The following is a 24,140-nucleotide window of genomic DNA, read 5'->3' as shown; positions in this document are numbered from 1 at the left end:
GGATGGTCTCTATTTGCTAACAAAACCAAAAATAAAAACTGTAATTCCATGAAATCATGAATGAAACCACCTCTCTACATCTTCATCATGTCGAGTCCCAGTGATTTAATAATTGAGCTGCAGGACGCCTACTGTCTGGGAGCGGTTGTGGTTGGAGATCTACTGCAGCCTTGTGGTTGTAGTTTATGGACGTGTTGTTTTCTGACAGCCACGTTGTTTGTGGTCATTGTTGGATGTTGGTCCACAACCTCAGCGGGGTTCTGCTGCCTTCGCTGTTCCCAACAAAAACTCAGCGTCCGACTCACACCACGAATTATCATCAGCTCGTTTCCATGCAAAGTCTTTGTTCCTGTCATATGTCCTGTATACTTGTAATTATGTCTCATATAACTCCTTGTGAGAGACCGAGCTGGCCCAAAGCATGAGGATACTCAGGTGGTTTAAAGAAAAAAGGGATTTTATTTACCCAAAATGTAAAAAGAAGTCATTTACAAACAATGAATTAAGGTTCTGGGCTCATAAAAGAGGTCAAATTAACAGAACAACTCAGGATGTAACTGAAAAACTAAACAGAACAGACTGAAACAAACGACCAGACCTAACAAAATTACAGACACATTACATGTTGTTGTGTGACTGTGGGTGCAGCCATCACACTCCTCATATTAGACATATGTTTAAATATACACACAAGAAATCTCATGTTTATTCCATATTTTTATATATTTTATATTGTTTCTACGTTTCTTCATTAAAAAGAATCAAAACATCAACAGATTTTCACATGAATCCTGAAAGTAGATAAAGAAACTGAAACATTATACTACTGTATTTATTTATTTAAGATAATGAATCATGTGTTCATATCATGTCCTCCTTGTGTCCAGTATCTGCTGTGACCTCCTTGTAACTAAATGTTTCTGGTAACTGCTGATCAGTGGTCTACAGCAGCTTGGAGGAATTTTAGCCCATTCCTCAGAACAGAACCACTTCAGTTCTGAGATGTTGGTGGGTTTCCTCACATCAACTGCTTGCTTCAGGTCCTTTTATAAAGAAAGTTATCATCTCTAGCTTCAACATGTCTTAAACTCTAAACACAATGATCTACTTCCACCACCAGATATTAAATGTGTTTTCATTGGTTGCAGTGACGTACTGACCCAACACCATGACGACAAAACTACAATTTATATGATCACTGACATTGATTAGTTGTTACAGCCCAATACACATTTATAATCATAATGTTTATCTCTAACTGATCTGATTCACTGGTAATATCTTCACTGGGATTTTATCCATAGTTAAAATGTATGGAAACATCCTCTCAGTGAAAGTGTGTGTGAAGGTGTGTATGTGTGTGTTAGTATCAAGATCAGAGAACGACAGATTTCCTCTGTTCCAGTCCAGATTCACTCTGATCCTCTGGAGCTTCTTCTCTACTGAGAGATCAGTGGGAGGAGCTGGTGGTGAATATGATGAGTATTTACTTTCATCGAACCTTATTCCGCAAAATCCAGACTCGATGAGTCCCTTCCTATGGACAGACTCTGCTGACACACCCAGTGTCCACCATGTGTTATCTCCAACCTCAACATCCCAGCTGTGAGTCCCTGAGTTAAAGCCCTCAGAGCCCAGGACAGACCAGTTATAATTAAACCTCTCTGGATTATATGGAAAATGTTGTTCATCTCCTCGTCTCACACTGGTCAGATCTTCAGACAGGATCAGTTTTGGATCTGCAGTGTTTGGATCCAGAATGACAGGAGTGTAGGAGACCATGTCCTTCATCTTGTTCCAGATGTTGAAGGTCAGGTTGCCCAGATGTTTGGCCTGATCTATCAGAGCTCCTGAGGGCAGCTGTGGATCATCCAGCAGGGGGCAGCGCTGGACTCTTTCCACTGCAGCCTTGTAGTTGTTCAGGAATGAGACGTCTTCAGCTCTCAGCTCCTCCTCTGTGGCTCTGACTGTTTCTGAAAGAGCTGCTATCTCTCTGCTCAGAGTCTCCATCTTCTCCTTCATCATCTGACTCTTCTGCTCCTCTTCCTCCCTCAGTGCAGCCATCCTGGCCTCCTCTTCCTCTGCTAGAAACTGGTGAAGCTTCTTGAACTGCTCCTTAATCTGCCTCTCTGTGTGTCGGGCCTGGACCTTGATGTGTTTTTCTGTTTCATCAAACTTCACTTTAACTTCTTCACAAACCTTTAACTTCTCCTTTAAGGACTCCAGAGTTCCCTGAAGGTTCTTCTTGAGTTCTGTTGCAACTTCATCGATGGGTCTGAATCTGTGGTTGGAGTGTGTTTTTGAATCTCTGCAGACGAGACACACTGGCTGCTGATGGTCCAGACAGAAGAGTTTGAATTTCTCAGAGTGCAGACTGCAGAGAGACTCTGGAGATCTCTGATCTCTCTTCTGTAAGAAGGACTCACACAGGTTCCTCAACACCAAGTTTGAAGGTGGATCATCTCTAGAAGATCTTCTCATACAAACTGGACACTGGTGTGTTGGTTTATCTCTCCACCAGTCCTTCAGACAGACTTTACAGAAGCTGTGGCTACATGACAAAATAACAGGATCTCTGAAGCCGTCCTGACAGACCGGACAGCAGAGACCCTCCTCTAATCTGGAAGCCATTTAGTCTCTGAGTGAAGCTGAAACACAGCAGACACAAAGTACAGTCAGTCATGGTTACACTGCAGAGAAATATATTTCAGATCAGGTTTATTTTATTGTTGTGTTGTTTGCTGTAACAGCTCTCAGTAAAGGAGGATGTTTATTTTATGTTCTCATTAAAATTCACATGATTTCTACAACTTCCTGTTCCTGTTTTGACTCTGTCAGTAACATGCACAGAGTCCACATGTAGACAAAAGACCCGTTCACACCTACCAATCTGTCTCCACAAACGTCTCAGCTGTTATCACCTCTTGTTATCAGATCTCAGTTCGACTCTATTTACAAATAAACATCACCTGGAATGGATTTATAATCTCTATAAGATTTATAATCTCAATCTTCATTTCACTCAGGTTGTTATGATTGTTTTACCGTGTATTATTATGTATTTTAGATTCACAACTAATTCAAATCAGAAACACGCTGTTGTTTGAAGGTGTTGACATTCACGTTGCAACGTGTCGTATCCTTTGGTCCAGTTGTGTATTCTTCTTAGATTGTCTAAGGTTATTTAACAGCTGGCAGCAATCACATAATAACTATAATAATACTGGTCAAAATAAAGTTTTAAAACACATATGTAAACATTCAACTTCCTTCTTTTCACGACACACCAGACAGCACAGAAAGCAGGAACAGACTTTCCTCCACGTCGCCTGTTTCTTTACTTCCAGTTTGAGTATTTGAGTATTGTTTAGTCAGAAGTCAGTTTATTTGAAGTATTTCAGTAACTGTAGTATTGTGGTACTCCCTCCAGTAACTGCCCCCATTAGTTTAAGTCCCATCTGTATAATGAAGGTGAATCTTACCGTCCTTGTGTCGCTGAACTGAACTGAACAGGAATTAAATGTTTCCTGGTTTGTCTAAATTTAATCCCTACGCCCTCTTCTGGTATTTTTTTACATTTTTTTTTTTCACTTTTTTTTATTTAGTTATCACTTTCACATGTCATTTATACTCTCGTGATGCATTTTGATCCCTCTGGACACCTCAGGGACAAAAATGCACATGTGCAAGAATATATGCCATAAAATCCTCACACATCAATATTCTTCTGCATTTTTCTTTCAATAAATCACTTAAAGAACTTCAAACCTGCTCAAAATTACCCAAATTTCTATAGTTTTCAGTATTCTATCACTTTAATACGAACGTTTATTGTACAAACTGAAACAACTTTGAAAAAGACCAACAAAAGAGAACACAACAGAACATGTGACCTGTAAACAGAGAAACAGATTTTTAACCTGTACTGCGCTGGCCTCCTGGGGACGTACTGTCTGAAACTGTAGGGACCTCTGAAGGGTACCAGCTGCTCATCAACACAGATGTTAATCTGGTCCATCCATCTTCAGACATGATGGCCAATCCTGTGGTCCCTGACATCATGCTAGTGGGTGTCTGAATGTAACGTAGCATCTCAGCACGAGGTGGAGACCAAACTTGTCCATTCTTTGTTGTCCACTCACTGTTAGGATGGACATCATCCACAGTGTCCTCTCCACTTTCAGAGGAAGGGTCAGAGGCACTCTCAGAAGTGAAGGACTCCAGTGAGTGGTCCACGTCAGATTCCTCCTCAAAGCTTGTGTCTTCTTCAGATGAGTCCTGCAGCTCTCTGGCAGATAAAGGCTGCACGATCATTTCTAGAGCCTCTTCTGGACTGAAATACTTCTTCAGTTTTACGCCTTCTCTTCTCTCCAGGGGCCTCATGTACGAACGTTGCTTAAGTACAAAAACGTTACGTAAGTACTCGCTCACGTAAAAGTTCAGATGTATCAAGAGTGAAATGTCCGGGAATTTTGTATGTCCGTACGCCAACGACGTGGCTGGCGTAAGTAGGATTCTACAGATGTCGATCCTTTGGCGACACTTAGAGGTGATGTCGGGAAACTGTCATCAATGTGAAAACTATTACTCCGACCGATCGGGACTGACCCGGTCGACCCTGAGCAGAGCCATGCCAGCAGTGTGGGACGGAGTTATCCGCATGTCAGCCAGGTATATCAGATTCCCATACAATGCAGCTGAACAGGTCAACAGTAAAGAGCAATCTGCAGCGAGAGACGGTTTTCTGAATGCAATCAGAGCTATCGACTGCACACACATTGATATAAAAGCGCCATCGCATGAATTTGTAAATGTCAACAGGAAACATTTTCATTAGATCAATGTACAGATCATACGTGATGCGCAAATGCAAGTAACCAACACGGTGGCAGCGTGTCAAAGAACACATTTTTGCGCATCTCCACTCCAGTGAGTAGCGTCTCCAGAGAGGAGAATCTCAGGTGCAGGGTCAATTTAAATATAATTTGCATATTTAAAATGGGCGTGGACGGGGAGTTGCATATTTAAAAGGGGCGTGGACAGGGAGGAGTCGGGTACGCTCAATCGGGATGTACAAAGGAAATGTGCTTCGAAATGCTTCTAAATCTGACCTTACGTCACGATTTACAAGGAAATCTACGCAACTGTTAGTACATGAGGCCCCTGGTCTTTCTCTGCTTACTAATGAAATGTCCCCCAGCTAAGCTGCATGTTTGTCTTTGGCTGTGAAAACACTGAGGTACATATACACACTAACAGTTGTTTTTGTTCTATCTATCTATCTTGATCTAAAATAAACCAGAACTATCTACTGATATAGAACCAATCAGCTCCTCTCTCAGTCGTACATCAGGACGTAATTAATCCTCCTGACAGAAATAGTGGAGCTGATACAGAGATGACGACGACAGAGAGAAATCCAGAGATTGAGAAATGACAGCAAACAAACATGGCGTCCTGAGGGTGAGAACAGCTGTGTCTTTTCCCTCCTCTTTGTTTGTTGGACTTTTCTTTGGCCCAGAACAGGTTTGATTGCTTTACGTCTCTCACCATTCACCGTTTGGCTTCAGATCTTTTTCATCTCTGAGCGCCGAGCAAAGAGAGACCCGCCCTGCTCAATGGTTCCAGGTCAACCCTGCAGAGCAAACACTGGACTCAGACCAGGGAACCGGAGCTGATGCTGCCTCCTAGTGGTCATCGCTCACTGCTGCACATTTAGAGAGAAATCACCTGTTAATGTTCAGATAATCACATATGTTGTTGTGTACTTCATTCCCAGGTTGTTTTGAGAACATTACATTTTATTTATTTATTATATGGAAGGACTGGAAGTCTTTAATTTATCATCAAAACATTTGGCAAGTGTTTTCTTTATACTCGTTGTTTGTTTTTATGTTTTTATAATTATCAGAAAATTCAAATAATTGATTTCATTATTTCCTGGAGACCAAATGATCAAATTCAAATGTCTTTTTATTTATTCTTTGGTTTTTATTGGCCCAACCTTTACTTTCCCTTCAAGGAAAACCAGAAGTAATAACAAATAGTTCTGACATTGATGGATAAAAATGATTTTCATTTTTAAGTGAACTGAAATGAAATTGCTGCTGCTTAATTTTCAAAGCAAAGAAAAACAAAAAAGAGAAAAAGGGGAAAAAGAACTGAAGGTGAAAATATTTCATTTTGCGACACTGATAATAAAGATGCTCAGAAAGTGAATAGAGTTCAAGGTTTACGAGTTGATTTTGACGCTGATGAATAAATAAGTGATGTTACATTGACCTCTACAGGTAGACAGCAGGAACTACAGAAAGACTACAGGAACTACAGAAACACTACAGGAACAACAGATACACTGACCTCTACAGGTAGACGGCAGGAACTAATGCTGCAGTCCAGAAAGCTGGGATGTCGGATTTATCCCACTTGGAGTGTGCTAGATGCGACTTAAAAGGGTTCCAGGAGAACGAAGTTGAACATAAACAAGTAGGGTTGCCAACCGTCCCTTGAAAAACGGAATCGTCCCGTATTTAGAAATAAAAGCACCCGTCCCGTATTGAGCTGAAAAAGGACGCACTTTGTCCCGTATTACTGTGAGAGTCAAAAAATAGTCAGTAAAATGCCAATGGAAAATGAATAACAGGACGCTTTATATGAAAATTTACGGTAAACTTGTTCCCAGGCCCTGTCCTTCTCTGTGACCAATGAGCTGACAGCACATTCACACACGAGTATGACGATACAGAATACGCTCCTCCCATTGGTTGAGGTACTGTCGCTCGCGGAGAAGATAGCGGAAGACAACAAAGCAGCATGGGTGACAGTGACACAGACGCCGACACTGATTATAGGGGCAGTACACCAAGTTCAAGCAACAATGCGATTTGTACTCCAAGAAAAAAGCAGAAAAGAATGCAGAAATACAGAGAGGATTGGGAAAAAGATAACACCTGGGTGGAAAAAGTGTGCGATAACTTCTATAAAGCGCACTGCACAGTGTGCCGGCGCACTTTTTCCATAGCCCATGGTGGACTGACTGATCTAAAGCAACATGCTTCCAGTGGTGGGCACATGCGAAGCATAAGGGACAACAAAACTAGGGGAACCCTAGACCAATTTGTTGCATACAGTTATAGCCTTTGAGGCACAAATATGTTTACGATGTTTATAAGTTTTCTACAGACTCTGTTTGCACTTTCGTTATTGCACTAAAAATTAGCACTATTACTGGATGAATGTTCTGCTTTATATCTATTGTTTTATTATTAACTTATTTTAAGTTAAGCATGACAGGTTTCTGTTTAAAAGAGATACTTATTTTATTCAGTGAATTTTGTTATTTTGTATTAAAGGGAATTGCTGGATAATAATTAGTTTTCCATGTGTTCATGTCACTCAAAAATATGCATCTAATTCAATTCAGGTTTGAGTCAAATAGTTAAAAAATGCCCTGATGAAGGCCAATATGGCCGCAACGCGTAGGCTCATGTGCTTTTAATCAGTCCTTGCCATGTTAAATTAAAGGCTTTTTTTGATACTTTTTCAACTTTAGAGTGCCTCTGTATTTTCTTTTTTTGAGTTAAAAAAATAGTTTGACTCACAAAAAAAGGGGCTAAAAAGATTCACCACGCCAGGAAGGGTGAAGGCAATCGGGTCGGCCGGACCTGCCATAAGGTGTCCCTTATTTTTTTTCAGGAAGTTGGCAACCCTATAAACAAGAAACATGGCCGACTCTGATAAGATAATTTGTTTTGTTTCCGAAGTTACGGTTAATGATCGAAATAGAGGTCTCCCAATTTTTTTTTCTCACCAGCAATAGGTAATATACTTTCTCTGTGTGTTGAAAGCTAACGGTAGAAGCGCAACAAACCTCCTCTCTTTTTTGTCAGACTCGTTCGTTGTTGTTTTGTTAGGTAACGTTAGGCTACACTTCATCTTCAACTTTATGCAAAGAGATTATAGCGACATATCTTCACGCAAAAGTCATGTTGTCTAATAGGACGATATCTAGCATGAGCAAACAAAAAACAGTTAAAGGCATTTTGTAGTCTACAATGTCGACACCAGTTGTTAGTGCAGCATTCACATCTACTAGCAGATCTTCTGAAGGTACTTTACAAGTCAGCTTCAGTATTCCAGGTTTCTGATTGGGCCATAATCTTCATACTCAGGTCAACAGCTTTTGTACTACTGACTCTGTTTGTATTTGTTGGGGGTGGGTACCCAATCTCTAACTGTGGGGGTGATGGTGGCATCCCCCCGCTGACCAGTCGTCCTGGCTCCCCCTTGTCGTAGCATTGTTGCATTGACCTAACAAAATTACCGACATATTACAGGTTGTTGTGTGACTGTGGGTGCAGCCATCACACTCCTCATATTAGACATATGTTTAAATATACACACAAGAAATCTCATGTTTATTCCATATTTTTATATATTTTATGTTTTTTTCTGCATTTCTTCATTAAAATGAATCAAAAAATCAACAGATTTTCACATGAATCCTGAAAGTAGACAAAGAACCTAATTAAACACATGAAACAGAAATATTATACAACTGTAGTTATTCAGGCGGCACAGTGGAGAGGTTTTTAGCACTGATGCCTCACAGCAAGAAGGTCACTGGTTCGAATCCATGGGCCGGCTGGCCTTTCTGTGTGGAGTTTGCATGTTCTCCCTGTGTCTGCGTGGGTTCTCTCCGGGTACTCCGGCTTCCTCCCACAATCCAAACACATGCTCATTAGGTTAATTGGTGATTCTAAATTGGCCGTAGGTGTGAATGTGTGAGTGTGAATGGTTGTCGGTCTCTGTGTTGGCCCTGTGATGGACTGGCGATTTGTCCAGGGTGTACCCCTGCCTCTCGCCCGATGACAGCTGGGATAGACTCCAGCAGACCCCTGTGACCCTAAACAGGACTAAACGGGTATAGAAGATGAATGAATGAATGAATGTATTTATTTATTTAAGATAATGAATCATGTGTTCATATCATTTCCTCCTTGTTTCCAGTATCTGCTGTGACCTCCTTGTAACTAAATGTTTCTGGTAACTGCTGATCAGTGGTCTACAGCAGCTTGGAGGAATTTTAGCCCATTCCTCAGAACAGAACCACTTCAGTTCTGAGATGTTGGTGGGTTTCCTCACATCAACTGCTTGCTTCAGGTCCTTTTATAAAGAAAGTTATCATCTCTAGCTTCAACATGTCTTAAACTCTAAACACAATGATCTACTTCCACCACCAGATATTAAATGTGTTTTCATTGGTTGCAGTGACGTACTGACCCAACACCATGACGACAAAACTACAATTTATATAATCACTGACATTGATTAGTTGTTACAGCCCAATACACATTTATAATCATCCTGTTTATCTCTAACTGATCTGATTCACTGGTAATATCTTCACTTTATCCCCAGTGTCAATGTATGGAAACATCCTCTCAGTGAAAGTGTGTGTGAAGGTGTGTATGTGTGTTTTAGTATCAGGATCAGAGAACGACAGATTTCCTCTGTTCCAGTCCAGATTCACTCTGATCCTCTGGAACGTCTTCTTTACTGAGAGAACAGTGGGAGGAGCTGGTGGTGATTCTGTTAAGTATTTACCTTCATGGAACCATAATCCCCAGAATCCAGACTTTATCTCGCCCTTCCTCTGGACAGACTCTGCTAACACACCCAGTGTCCATGCTATGTTATCTCCAACATCAACATCCCAGCTGTGAGTCCCTGAGTAAAAGCCCTCAGAGCCCAGGACAGACCTGTATTACTCAAACCTCTCTGGGTTATCAGGAAGATGTTGTTTATCTCCTAATCTCATACTGGTCAGATCTTCAGACAGGATCATTTCTGTTCCAGCAGTGTTTGGATCCAGAATGACAGGAGTGTAGGAGACCATGTCCTTCATCTTGTTCCAGATGTTGAAGGTCAGGTTGCCCAGATGTTTGGCCTGGACTAACAGAGCTCCTGAGGGCAGCTGTGGATCATCCAGCAGGGGGCAGCGCTGGACTCTTTCCACTGCAGCCTTGTAGTTGTTCAGGAATGAGACGTCTTCAGCTCTCAGCTCCTCCTCTGTGGCTCTGACTGTGTCTGAAAGAGCTGCTATCTCTCTGCTCAGAGTCTCCATCTTCTCCTTCATCACCTGACTCTTCTGCTCCTCTTCCTCCCTCAGTGCAGCCATCCTGGCCTACTCTTCCTCCTCTAGAAACTGGTGAAGCTTCTTGAACTGCTCCTTAATCTGCCTCTCTGTGTGTCGGGCCTGGACCTTGATGTGTTTTTCTGTTTCATCAAACTTTATTTTAACTTCTTCATAAACCTTTAACTTCTTCTTTAAGGACTCCAGAGTTTCCTGAAGGTTCTTCTTGAGTTCTGTTGCAGCTTCATCGATGGGACTGAATCTGTGGTTGGAGTGTTTTTTTGAATCTCTGCAGACGAGACACACTGGCTGCTGATGGTCCAGACAGAAGAGTTTGAGTTTCTCAGAGTGCAGACTGCAGAGAGACTCTGGAGATCTCTGATCTCTCTTCTGTAAGAAGGACTCACTCAGGTTCCTCAACACCAAGTTTGAAGGTGGATCATCTCTAGAAGATCTTCTCTTACAAACTGGACACTGGTGTGTTGGTTTATCTCTCCACCAGTTCTTCAGACAGACTTTACAGAAGCTGTGGCTACATGACAGAAGAACAGGATCTCTGAAGACGTCCTGACAGACCGGACAGCAGAGATCCTCCTCTAATCTGGAAGCCATTTAGTCTCTGAGTGAAGCTGAAACACAGCAGACACAAAGTACAGTCAGTCATGGTTACACTGCAGAAACATATATTTCAGATCAGGTGTGTTTCATTGTTGTGTTGTTTGCTGTGCTTTGTTTCTACAATCTCCTTAGTTGTTTTCTCTGCTTGATGCATGCCAATGATTTGACCCTTCTCAAACAGACTAACATCTTTTCCACGACCACAGGATGTGTCTTTAGACATGGTTGTTGAAGAAATGAGAAGCTACTCATTGCATTGGGCTTAAATAACTTGTTCTCAGCTGAAAGATAATCACCCATTCAGTTATTATCCAATAGCTGGCTCCTACCTATTTGCTTAGTTAAACCCAGGTGGAGATTTATTTATTTATTTATTTATTTATTTTTTGGCCAGGTAGTGTTTGGATATGTCGTATCAAGTCTCATACAAGCAACGACTGCTTCCCTCCTTGACGTCCATCTCGTGAGTAAGCGTACTGCGTCACTTCCTGCTTCTGCACCGTGTGGTGTTGCTGCTTGCAGACTGGTTTAACTTCTTTACACACATTTCACAAAAACGTTCTGTTTATAGTGGGGAATTCTCACATATCTTTCTACTCAACCACTTGTCCTCCATAGCTCCTTTTGAACCTCACATAATCTCTCAATCTTATCAACTTTGGTCTGTTAACTTGAGCGATTAGCCATGACTACTCTGTCTGCCTCTGCTCCTCCTTCTTTCTCCTGCATGTCCTGATACATGTTTTAGTTACTCCTCTGCGAGGCTCCACACCATGGAAAATAAACCAGTAGCTAGCCAGGGCCCTGTAGCCAGGGTGGACCGACTGAGCGTAGCTCCTGTTAGCATAGCTCCTGTTAGCTGTCCTGAGCATCCAGGAAACAGGGCGGCTGGGTGATGGTATGAAGGAAGCATAGTGCGACCCGGCCCATGGATCACCACCAAGCTCTTCACCTTTCAAACCGATTTTCCCCACTCGGTAACACACCTGCTGAGAAACTTTGGTGTTCGACGACTCTATTTTGCGGAACGTGAAGATAGAGAATCCAGCAACCTTTGTTAAGGTTAAATATGATAAAACTGTCCTCTGTTGGCCATCTTCAACTTGTCCAAAATGCAGCTGCCCGTCTTTTAACGAGCACTAAAAAACGAGAGCACATAACTCCGATTCTCTATTCCCTCCGCTGGCTCCCGGTCCATTTTAGAATTAATTTTAAACTTTTGATGTTTGTTTTTAAAGCTCTTAACGGCCTCGCCCCATCTTACTTATCTGAGATGCTGACCATTCGCGATTACGGTAGAACCTTGAGGTCGTCCAATCAACTTATGTTGGAAGTGCCCAGGTCAAAACTTAAACACTGGGGAGACCGAGCCTTTTCAGTTGCTGGACCTAAGCTCTGGAATAAGCTTCCCAGTGAGATGCGTATCATTACTGACCTGGGCCTTTTTAAATCAAGACTTAAAACGCATCTTTTTAAAATGGCTTTTAGTACCCAGTAGTGTGGTGACACTTTAATACTTATTTTTATTTATTTTTATTCTATCTTTATTTACTTTTTATCCTCTCATTTATTGTTTTTAGTTTCTTTTTTAGCTTTGTTTTACTACTGTACTTGTTTTCCGGTGTGTTGTTTTAAATTGTTGTTTAATCTGTTGTAAAGCACCTTGGTTCACCTATCGGTCGATGTAAGCTGCCTTATCAATAATGTGCATTTATATTTACATTTACATTTTAAGATTGCTGTAATTAATCCCTTACTCAAGAAAGCCACTCTAGACCCAGATGTTTTAGCCAACTATAGACCAATCTCCAACCTTCCTTTTATTTCTAAAATTCTGGAAAAAGTTGTTGCTAATCAGTTGTGTAACCATTTAAACAGGAATGGTCCGTTTGAAACGTTTCAGTCAGGTTTTAGAGTTCATCACAGAACAGAAACAGCTCTGGTTAAAGTTACCAATGATCTCCTAATGACTTCAGACTGTAGGACTGTGGACTTGTCTCTATACTTGTTCTGCTAGATCTTAGTGCTGCATTTGACTCTATTGATCATAATATTTTACTACAGAGACTTGAAAGTGAGGTCAAGATTAAAGGAACTGCATTAGACTGGTTTGAATCCTATCTGTCTGACAGATTCCAGTTTGTTCATGTCAACGATGATTCTTCTACTTACACAAAAGTAAGTTATGGAGTTCCTCAGGGTTCTGTGCTAGGACCAATACTCTTCACGTTATACATGTTGCCATTAGGCAAGATTATTAGAAAACATGGCTCCAAGCATGCCTTAAAGACATAAAGGCTTGGATGACCTGTAATTTCCTACTCTTAAACTCAGACAAAACAGAAGTTATTGTATTTGGTCCTAAGCATCTCAGAGATTCATTATCTAATCACGTGGTGTCTTTGGATGGCATTACCTTGGCCTTCAGTACTACTGTAAAAAACCTTGGTGTTATATTTGACGAGGATATGTCCTTTAAATGTCACATAAAGGAAGTGACCAGGACTGCCTTCTTTCACCTGCGTAATATCGTCAACATTAGGAACATCCTGTCTCAGAGTGATGCTGAAAAACTAGTTCATGCATTTGTGTCGTCCAGACTGGATTACTGTAATTCATTACTGTCTGGCTCCAAATAGCTCTTTAAAAAGCCTCCAATTGATTCAAAATGCCGCAGCAAGAGCATTGACAGGAATTAACCAGAGAGATCATATTACTCCAGTTTTAGCTTCTCTTCTTTGGCTCCCTTTAAAATCTAGAATAGAATTTAAAATCCTAGCTTCGTATCTGAAAGTCCTCATTGTACCATATCATCCCAACAGATCATTTCCATCTCAAAGGTCAGTCCTACTTGTGGTTCCTAGATTTGGGTTCAGGAGGCAGACACCCTCTCTACTTTTATGGTCAGGACCATGACTTTCCTTTTTGATCAAGCTTATGGTTAGAGCTGGACTAAACCATCCCTTAGTTATGCTGCAATAGGCCTAGGCTGCTGGGCGACGATGCACTGAGCACTTGTCTTCTACTGTCTTCTCTCTTGCACCAAGCTCCTATCCTCCACTTTCTTCTCTCTGGCACCACGCTCTTGTCCCCTAAGTTCTTATTTATTACTAGTCATGCAGTTCTGTGCTATCACTGTATCCCCCTCTCCTCCCCCTCACCTCCTCCTTCTATCTTCTTGTGAGTGTCTCTGGCCTGGAGCTGTGTTTCCTGTGGAGCTCCAATAGTAGTGTAAAAAAGATGCCTCAGTATTTCGAGGGATTCGGATCACTCGGAGTCACTGATATGAGCCGGGTTGTGCGAGTCACTTGAGTCACTTGACCCAAAATTGCCTGATTGCGAAAGAAAGTGTTTCTAGTACATTCACTCGAGACATAATAAAGCATATACACTTGCCTTTTTGGGTTATTATTTTCTCCTGCCATGTCTTTAGTTATATTTCATGTGTCAGCAAATAGGCCCATTCAGCAGAATGTTAATAACCAAAAAGTAGCCTATTAGTAGAGTTGGACCATTATTGAATTTTTATTGAATGTGGCAAACAGTCAACAACAAGAAGTTGTGTGCTAGACCACAAGAAAGCACGAACCCACAAACCCACGAGTGAAGCCAAGAGTTGCCCGCACGCAGGAATACGGATATGAGTTACGGTTAGTTTTGGTTTGGTTCCTCTTGCGGTCATGAGTTAGGTGCACTTTACTCTAATGAGTGAGATTCAATATCACAACGTTACTCACAATCTAGAAGAAAACAGACATTCATGTCTGTGATAAATGGTCTAAATTTTAAAATATGGTCTTTTTTTCGTCTTTAGATTGGCTGTAAGAGACAACAGAATAAGAGTATGTGTGTTTTCTCTTAGATGAGATTGGCGCTTCACTCGCCCACTCACTTGGCAGAGAAACGAAACTTAACCAACTTAACCGCTGCTCGTGGTTTCAGACTGGATGTTGTAACACGTCTTGAGACAATTTGTATTGTTATTGACACTACGTATTTGTCTAAGGTGATTTAACAGCTGGCAGCAATCACATAATAATTGTAATAATACTGGTCAAAATACAGTTTAAAATGTGTTACCTATGTAAACATTCAACTTCCTTCTTTCACAACCCACCAGACAGCACAGAAATCAGGAAGAGACTTTCCTCTGTGTATTTCATTAATTTTAGTATTTGAGTATTTTTTTAGTCAGAAGCCAGTTTCATTGAAGTATTTCAGTACTGTAGTATTGTGGTAGTATTGTATTGTGTCCCAGCTGTATAATGAAGATGAATCTTACCGTACTTTTGTCCTCGTGTCTCTGAACTGAACTGAATTGAACGGTTTTGTGTTTTTTCTGTGTTAAATAAAGTTTGGGGTGGAGCTTTGTCAGAATAATGAATAGATCAGAACAGAGTCTGTTGGCTTGAAACACATTTGACATTCCTTCTGATCCATATCAAGTGTCATTAGTCTATCTATCATTAGACTGGAGACCTGGAATTGATCAGCAGATGCACTGCAGGTAGGAAAAAACTGTCCTGCACCCGATGGATCTGGAGTCTGTTAAATAGTCTGTGTCCAGGGTGAGAGGGATCAGCCACAGTCTTAGCTGCTTCAGAGTCCTGGAAGCGTTCAGCTCATCTACAGGCTTCAGACTGCAGCCGATCACCTTCTCTGCAGAGAGAATGACACGCTGCAGTCTGCTCTTGTCCTTAGCAGAGGCGACAGCATACCAGGTGGTGATGGACGCATTAATGATGTCTTTGGCAGGTTGAATTTCTTGCGCTGACGCAGGAAGTACATCCATGTCTCCTGATGTAAAACAAAACAAAACCAAATATGAAAACTGTAATTCCATGAAATCATGAATGAAACCACCTCTCTACATCTTCATCATGTCGAGTCCCAGTGATTTAATAATTGAGCTGCAGGACGCCTGCTGTCTGGGAGCGGTTGTGGTTGGAGATCTACTGCAGCCTTGTGGTTGTAGTTTATGGACTTGTTGTTTTCTGAGAGCCATGTTGTTTGTGTTCATTGTTGGATGTTGGTCCACAACCTCGGCGGCGTTCTGCTGCCATCGCTGTTCCCAACAAAAATTCAGCGTCCGACTCACACCGCAAATTATCATCAGTTCATTTCCATGGAAAGTCTTTCCATGGAAAGTTCCTGTCATATGTCCTGTATACATGTAATTATGTCTCATATAACTCCTTGTGAGAGACCGAGCTGGCCCAAAGCATGAGGATACTCAGGTGGTTTAAAGAAAAAAGGGATTTCATTTACCCAATATACAAAAAGAAGTCATTTACAAACAATGAATTAAGGTTCTGGGCTCATTAAAGAGGTCAAATTAACAGAACAACTCAGGATGTAACTGAAAAACTAAACAGAACAGACTGAAACAAACGACCAGACTTAACAAAATTACTGACACATTACATGTTGTTGTGTGAGTGTGGGTGGAGCCATCACACTCCTCGTATTAGACATATGTTTAAATATACACACAAGAAATCTCATGTTTATTCCATATTTTTATATATTTTATATTTTTTCTACGTTTCTTCATTAAAAAGAATCAAAACATCAACAGATTTTCACATGAATCCTGAAAGTAGACAAAGAAACTGAAATATTATACTACTGTATTTATTTTAGATAATGAATCATGTGTTCACATCATTTCCTCCTTGTTTCCAGTATCTGCTGTGACCTCCTTGTAACTAAATGTTTCTGCTAACTGCTGATCAGTGGTCTACAGCAGCTTGGAGGAATTTTAGCCCATTCCTCAGAACAGAACCACTTCAGTTCTGAGATGTTGGTGGGTTTCCTCACATCAACTGCTTGCTTCAGGTCCTTTTATAAAGAAAGTTATCATCTCTAGCTTCAACATGTCTTAAACTCTAAACACAATGATCTACTTCCACCACCAGATATTAAATGTGTTTTCATTGGTTGCAGTGACGTACTGACCCAACACCATGACGATAAAACTACAATTTATATGATCACTGACATTGATTAGTTGTTACAGCCCAATACACATTTATAATCATAATGTTTATCTCTAACTGATCTGTTTCACTGGTAATATCTTCACTGGGAGTTTATCCACAATGTTAATGAATAGAAACATCCTCTCAGTGAAAGTGTGTCTGAAGGTGTGTATGTGTGTGTTAGTATCAAGATCAGAGAACGACAGATTTCCTCTGTTCCAGTCCAGATTCACTCTGATCCTCTGGATCTTCTTCTTTACTGAGAGATCAGTGGGAGGATCTGGTGGTGAATATGTTGAGTATTTACCTCCAATGAACCTTATTGTCCACAATCCAGATCGTATGTATCCCTTCCTCTGGACAGACTCTGCTAACACCCCCAGTATCCACCATGTGTTATCTCCAACATCAACATCCCAGCTGTGAGTCCCTGAGTTAAAGCCCTCAGATCCCAGGACAGAACAGCTATAATCAAACCTCTCTGGATTATCAGGAAGATGTTGTTCATCTCCTCCTCTCACACTGGTCAGATCTTCAGACAGGATCAGTTTTGGATGAGCAGAGTTTGGATCCAGAATGAGAGGAGTGTAGGAGACCATGTCCTTCATGTTGTTCCAGATTCAATTCAATTCAATTCAATTTTATTTATATAGCGTCAATAACAATACAAATCGTCTCAAGACGCTTTACAAAAACCCGGCCTGAAACCCCCAGAGCAAGCCTGAAGGCAACGGTGGCAAGGAAAAACTCCCTTTTAACAGGAAGAAACCTCGAGCAGAACCCAGCTCATATGGAGGGACCCATCTGCCTAAGGCCAGCCGGGTACAGACAGAAGAAAGAGAGAAGAGAACAGCAAAGAGAGAAGAGAAGAGAACAGCAAGATAAACATACATCTGTCATAGATACACATATCTGACTAAAGTGTACATGTGGAATCTTATGATACAAACTGATGATGTTACATGACAGTTTGAAAATGTAAGAGGAATCATAGGCAGGTTGGAGAATTGTTCATTCAGGTAGGAGTGGATAACTGCAGGATTCCATGAAGACTGGGCAGGCTGATGAGACCACGACAACAGATGTAGTATAGAGCTCCACGGGAAACACACCACTCCAGGCCAGAGATACTCACAAGAAGAGGGGGGAAGAGGGGGGAAGAGGGGGGAAGGGGGGGAAGGGGGGTGGGACACACACAGCAGTAAACATTCTACATAGTAATAGCACAGAATTGTATGACTAGTAGTATATAGGAAATTAGAGGGCAAGAGCTCTGTGCCAGAGAAAAGAAAGTGGAGGATGCGAGAGAGGAGAGAGAAGAAAGAAGGAGGACATGTGTTTGGTGCATCGTCCCCCAGCAGCCTAGGCCTATAGCAGCATAACTAAGGGATGGTTTAGTCCAGCCCTAACTATAAGCCTGATCAAAAAGGAAAGTCTTAAGCCTGACCTTAAAAATAGAGAGAGTGTCTGCCTCCCGAACCCAAACTGGGAGCTGGTTCCACAGGAGAGGAGCCTGATAGCTGAAAGCTCTACCTCCCATTCTACTTTTTGAAATTCTAGGAACCACAAGTAGGCCTGCACTTTCAGACCGAAGTGATCTGCTGGGATGATATGGTACAATAAGGTCTTTAAGATACGATGGAGCTAGGCCTTTAAGGGCCTTGTATGTAAGGAGGAGGTTTTTAAATTCTATTTTAGACTTTAAAGGGAGCCAGTGAAGAGAAGCTAAAACTGGAGTAATATGATCTCTCTTGCTAATTTCTGTCAATGCTCTTGCTGCGGCATTTTGAATCAACTGGAGGCTTTTTAAAGAGCTATTTGGACAGCCAGACAGTAATGAATTACAATAATCCAGTCTGGACGACACAAATGCATGAACTAGTTTTTCAGCATCACTCTGAGACAGGATGTTCCTAATTTTGACGATATTACGCAGGTGAAAGAAGGCAGTCCTGGTCACTTGCTTTATGTGACATTTAAAGGACATATCCTCATCAAATATAACACCAAGGTTTTTTACAGTAGTACTGGAGGCCAAGGTAATGCCATCCAAAGACACCACGTGATTAGATAATGAATCTCTGAGATGCTTAGGACCAAATACAATAACTTCTGTTTTGTCTGAGTTTAAGAGTAGGAAATTACAGGTCATCCAAGCCTTTATGTCTTTAAGGCATGCTTGGAGTTTAACCAACTGATTAGTTTCATCTGGTTTCATAGATAAATATAGCTGGGTGTCGTCTGCATAGCAATGAAAGTTTATGCCTTGTTTTCTAATAATCTTGCCTAATGGCAACATGTATAACGTGAAGAGTATTGGTCCTAGCACAGAACCCTGAGGAACTCCATAACTTACTTTTGTATAAGTAGAGGAATCATTATTGACATGAACAAACTGGAATCTGTCAGATAGATAGGATTCAAACCAGTCTAATGCAGTTCCTTTAATCTTGACCTCACTTTCAAGTCTCTGTAGTAAAATATTATGATCAATAGTGTCAAATGCAGCACTAAGATCTAGCAGAACAAGTATAGAGACAAGTCCACTGTCTGAAGCCATGAGGAGATCATTGGTAACTTTAACCAAAGCTGTTTCTGTACTATGATGAACTCTAAAACCTGACTGAAACTCTTCAAACAGACCATTCCTGTTTAAATGGTCACACAACTGATTAGCAACAACTTTTTCTAGAATTTTGGAAATAAAAGGAAGGTTGGAGATTGGTCTATAGTTGGCTAAAACGTCTGGATCTAGAGTGGCTTTCTTGAGTAAGGGCTTAATTACAGCAACCTTAAAAGACTGAGGCACATATCCTGTTAATAAAGATAAATTTATCTGGTTCAATATGGAGGTGTTAATTAATGGAAAAACTTCTTTGAGCAATTTAGTTGGGATTGGATCTAGAAGACAGGTTGATGGTTTAGATGCTGTAATTGTTGAAGAGAGCTCAAGAAGATCTACTGGGGAGAAGGATTCCAGATATTGATAAGGTCTTACAAAAGTTTCTAATGTCGCTGTACTTGCATGTTTAACAGCTGTTGGAGGGATGCCTTGAATGTTTTCTCTAATGCCAACAATTTTATTAGTAAAGAAGCTCATGAAGTCATTACTACTGAGGGCTAAAGGAATAGATGGCTCAACAGAGCTGTGGCTCTTTGTCAGCCTGGCTACAGTGCTGAAAAGAAATCTGGGGTTGTTCTTGTTTTCTTCTATTAATGATGAATAATATGCTGTTCTAATACTACTGAGAGCTTTTTTATAAGTTGTTAAACTATCTTTCCAGGCTATGCGAGCTTCTTCAGAATTAGTGGAATGCCAAATTCTTTCTAGCTTTCGGGCTGCCTGTTTTAAACAGCGCAACTGTGAATTATACCATGGAGCTAGCCTCCTCCTATTTATGACCTTCTTTTTCAGAGGAGCAACTAAGTTTAAAGTTGAACTAAGCGATGCTGCAGTGCCATCGACAAAATAATCTATTAGTGCAGGGGTTAAATTGTGGTTGCTGTCGTCCACAACATTGGTACATGGCACTGAGGTAAATAAAGAAGGAATTAATTCTTTATATCTAGTTACAGCATTGTCAGACAAACATCTACTGTAATGAAATGTCTTTTCAGTTCCTGTGTAATCCATTATTGCAAATTCAAAGGTTATGAGGAAATGATCAGACAAAAGAGGGTTATGAGTAAATACTATTAAACCTTCAGTTTCTATGCCATATGTTAGGACAAGATCTAAGGTGTGATTAAAACTGTGAGTTGATCCGTTTACGTTCTGAGAAAAGCCAATTGAATCTAATAATGATGTAAATGAGGAGCTAAGGCTGTCACTGACAACATCAACATGGATGTTAAAGTCACCTACTATAATGACTTTATCTGTTCTAAGAACTAAATCACATAAAAACTCAGAGAATTCAGCTAAAAACTCAGAATAAGGAGCAGGTGGGCGATACACCACAACAAAAAGAATTGGTTTTTGTATTTTCTGGTCTGGATGGGGAAGACTAAGAGTAAGACTTTCAAATGAATTAAAGCTCTCCTTAGGTCTAGGATTAATAGATAAATCAGAGTGGAAGATTGCTGCCACTCCTCCTCCTCTACCTGTGCTTCTAGGAATACGATAATTACTATGACTGGGTGGAGTAGACTCATTTAAACTAACATATTCATCATCCTGTAGCCATGTTTCAGTCAAACTAAATAGATCAATCTGATGATCAGTTATCAGATCATTCACTAAAAGAGATTTAGATGAGAGAGATCTGACATTTAAAAGACCACATTTAATTTTCCTATTCTTCTGTTCTACCAATGAACTTGTACTGATTTGTATCAGGTTCCTACGAGAAACTCCTCTGTTGTTATTTTTTGGTTTAAATAATCTGGGAGCAGATAGAACATCTATAGAGTTGATAGAGTTTAGGGTGTGAGACAGTCCTTGAGAAGCGGCAGAGAAGTGTGTAAGACTACAACTCCGCCTCCTGGTCTGAACTCTGGGTTGTCATGGTTTCGGGGGGTTAATAAAATCGGCCATATTCCTAGAGATGAGAGCAGCACCCGCTAAAGTTGGGTGGATGCCATCTCGCCTAATCAGACCAGGCTTTCCCCAGAAAGTGTGCCAATTGTCAATGAAGGCCACGTTGTTTTCTGGACACCACCTAGATAACCAGCGATGGAATGACGACGTGCGACTAAACATGTCATCATTGGTCAGGTTGGGCAGGGGACCAGAGAAAACTACGGAGTCCGACATAGTTTTAGCAAACTTACACACCGATTCCACATTAAGTTTTGTGACCTCCGACTGACGTAACCGGGTGTCATTACTGCCGACGTGAATAACAATTTTACTGTATTTAACCTTAGCCTTAGCCAGCAGTTTGAGGTAAGATTTAGTGTCGCCCGCTCTGGCCCCTGGAATGCATCTAACTATGGTCGCTGGTTTCTCTATCTTCACGTTCCGCAAAATAGAGTCGCCAATCACCAGAGTTGGTTTCTCAGCGGGTGTGTCGCTGAGTGGGGAAAATCGGTTGGAGACGTGAAGGGGTTGGTGGTGCTCCACGGGCCTTGTGGGACTATGCTTCCTTCGAACCGTCACCCAGCCGCCCTGGTTTCCCGGCTGCTCGGGAGCTGTCGGGGGACAGCTAACTGGAGCTATGCTAACAGGAGCTACTCTTGGTCGGTCCGCACCGGCTACAGGGCCCTGGCTAGCTGCTGGTTGTTTTTCAATGGTGCGGAACCGTGCTTCCAATTCGGAAAGCCTCGCCTCCAGTGCTACGAATAAACTACATTTGTTACACATACCATTACCACTAAAGGAGGCAGAGGAGTAACTAAACATGTGGCACGAGATGCAGGAGAGAGAAGGGGAAGCAGAGGGAGAAGCCATGGTTAATTCGCTAACGTTAGCAGACAAAGTTGATTAGAAGAGAGAGTGTGTGTGGTTCAAAAAGTAGCTATAGAGGACAGGTGGTTGAAGATGCGTAAGAATTCCCCGCAATAAACAGAACGTTTTTTGGAATTTGAGCGACGCTAACACTCTGTAAACAGCAATACCACACGGTGCAGAAGCAGGAAATGACGCAATACTTAGATGTTGAAGGTCAGGTTGCCCAGATGTTTGGCCTGGTCTATCAGAGCTCCTGAGGACAGCTGTGGATCATCCAGCAGGAGGCAGCGCTGGACTCTTTCCACTGCAGCCTTGTAGTTGTTCAGGAATGAGACGTCTTCAGCTCTCAGCTCCTCCTCTATGGCTCTGACTGTGTCTGAAAGAGCTGCTATCTCTCTGCTCAGAGTCTCCATCTTCTCCTTCATCATCTGACTCTTCTGCTCCTCTTCCTCCCTCAGTGCAGCCATCCTGGCCTCCTCTTCCTCTGCTAGAAACTGGTGAAGCTTCTTGAACTGCTCCTTAATCTGCCTCTCTGTTTGTCGGGCCTGGACCTTGATGTGTTTTTCTGTTTGATCAAACTTCACTTTAACTTCTTCACAAACCTTTAACTTCTCCTTTAAGGGCTCCAGAGTCTCGAGAAGGTTCTTCTTGAGTTCTGTTGCAGCTTCATCGATGGGAGTGAATCTGTGGTTGGAGTGTTTTTCTGAATCTCTGCAGACGAGACACACTGGCTGCTGATGGTCCAGACAGAAGAGTTTGAGATTCTCAGAGTGCAGACTGCAGAGAGACTCTGAAGATCTCTGATCTCTCTCCTGTAAGAAGGACTCACATAGGTTCCTCAACACCAAGTTTAAAGGTGGATCATCTCTAGAAGATCTTCTCATACAAACTGGACACTGGTGTGTTGGATTCTTTCTCCACCAGTTCTTCAGACAGACTTTACAGAAGCTGTGGCTACATGACAGAACAACAGGATCTCTGAAGACCTCCTGACAGACCGGACAGCAGTGGTCCTCCTCTGATCTGGAAGCCATTTATTCTCTGAGTGAAGCTGAAACACAGCAGACACAAAGTACAGTCAGTCATGGTTACACCGCAGAGAAATATATTTCAGATCAGGTGTGTTTTATTGTTGTGTTGTTTGCTGTTCCAGCTCTCAGTAAAGGAGGATGTTTATTTTACATGCATAGAGTCCACATGTGGACAAAAGACCCGTTCACACCTAACATTAGAATCTGTCTCCACATACGTCTCAGGTTGTTAAACTTGTTTTATCATGTATTATTATGTATTTTAGATTAAATTCACAACTAATTCAAATCATGCTGTTGTTTGAAGGTGTTGACATTCACGTTGCAACGTGTCGTAGCCTTTGGTCCAGTTGTGTATTCTTCTTAGACTGTCTAAGGTGATTTAACAGCTGGCAGCAATCACATAATAACTGTAATAATACTGGTCAAAATACAGTTTTAAATCACATATGTAAGCATTCAACTTCCTTCTTTTCACGACACACCAGACAGCACAGAAAGCAGGAACAGACTTTCCTCCATGTTGCCAGTGTCTTTACTTCCAGTTTGAGTATTTGAGTATTTGAGTATTTTTTAGTCAGAAGTCAGTTTATTTGAAGTATTTCAGTACCGTAATATTGTGGTACTCCCTCCAGTAACTGCGTCCATTAGTTTAAGTCCCATCTGTATAATGAAGGTGAATCTTACCGTACTTTGGTCCTCGTGTCGCTGAACTGAACTGAACAGGAATTAAATGTTTCCTGGTTTGTCTCAGTTTAATCCCTACGCCCTCCTTTTTTTTTTTTAACTTTTTTTTCAACTTTTTTTCATTTAGTCATCACTTTCACATGTCATTTAAAATCTCGTGATGCATTTGAACGCTCTGGACACCTCAGCGACAAAATGCACGTGCAAGATGTCACGTTTCCTAATCAGGGAAACAGACAAAAAGGTGGAGACCACACCAGGCATGTTCTTTTTACAGAAAGAAAATTATTAAGCAA

General features: G+C 41.3%; 1 protein-coding gene and 1 pseudogene across 2 annotated transcripts; both read right to left on the bottom strand.

Annotated features, from left to right (window-relative positions):
- Positions 1 to 1,254: 1,254 nt before the first annotated feature.
- Positions 1,255 to 10,955, bottom strand: LOC311486865 (annotated as a pseudogene). The gene is made up of 2 exons: positions 9,395 to 10,955; positions 1,255 to 2,631 (listed from the first exon to the last, which is right to left on the bottom strand). The product of its transcript is annotated as an uncharacterized misc_RNA (transcript).
- Positions 10,956 to 16,805: 5,850 nt separating this feature from the next.
- Positions 16,806 to 23,286, bottom strand: LOC311487418 (E3 ubiquitin-protein ligase TRIM39-like; the record flags this gene model as incomplete). Its single annotated transcript, XM_084543685.1, has 2 exons — positions 22,333 to 23,286; positions 16,806 to 17,354 (listed from the first exon to the last, which is right to left on the bottom strand). Exons 1-2 carry the CDS (start codon positions 23,158 to 23,160, stop codon positions 16,806 to 16,808), a joined length of 1,377 nt encoding a protein of 458 aa, XP_084399811.1. The 5' UTR covers positions 23,161 to 23,286.
- Between the last annotated feature and the right edge of the window lie 854 nt (positions 23,287 to 24,140).

Source organism: Chelon labrosus, assembly GCF_963514085.1.
Source record: "Chelon labrosus genome assembly, chromosome: 4".
NCBI lineage: Eukaryota > Metazoa > Chordata > Actinopteri > Mugiliformes > Mugilidae > Chelon > Chelon labrosus.
The sequence above is the reverse complement of the archived record's forward strand: the minus strand, read 5'-3'. Positions and strand labels throughout refer to the sequence as shown.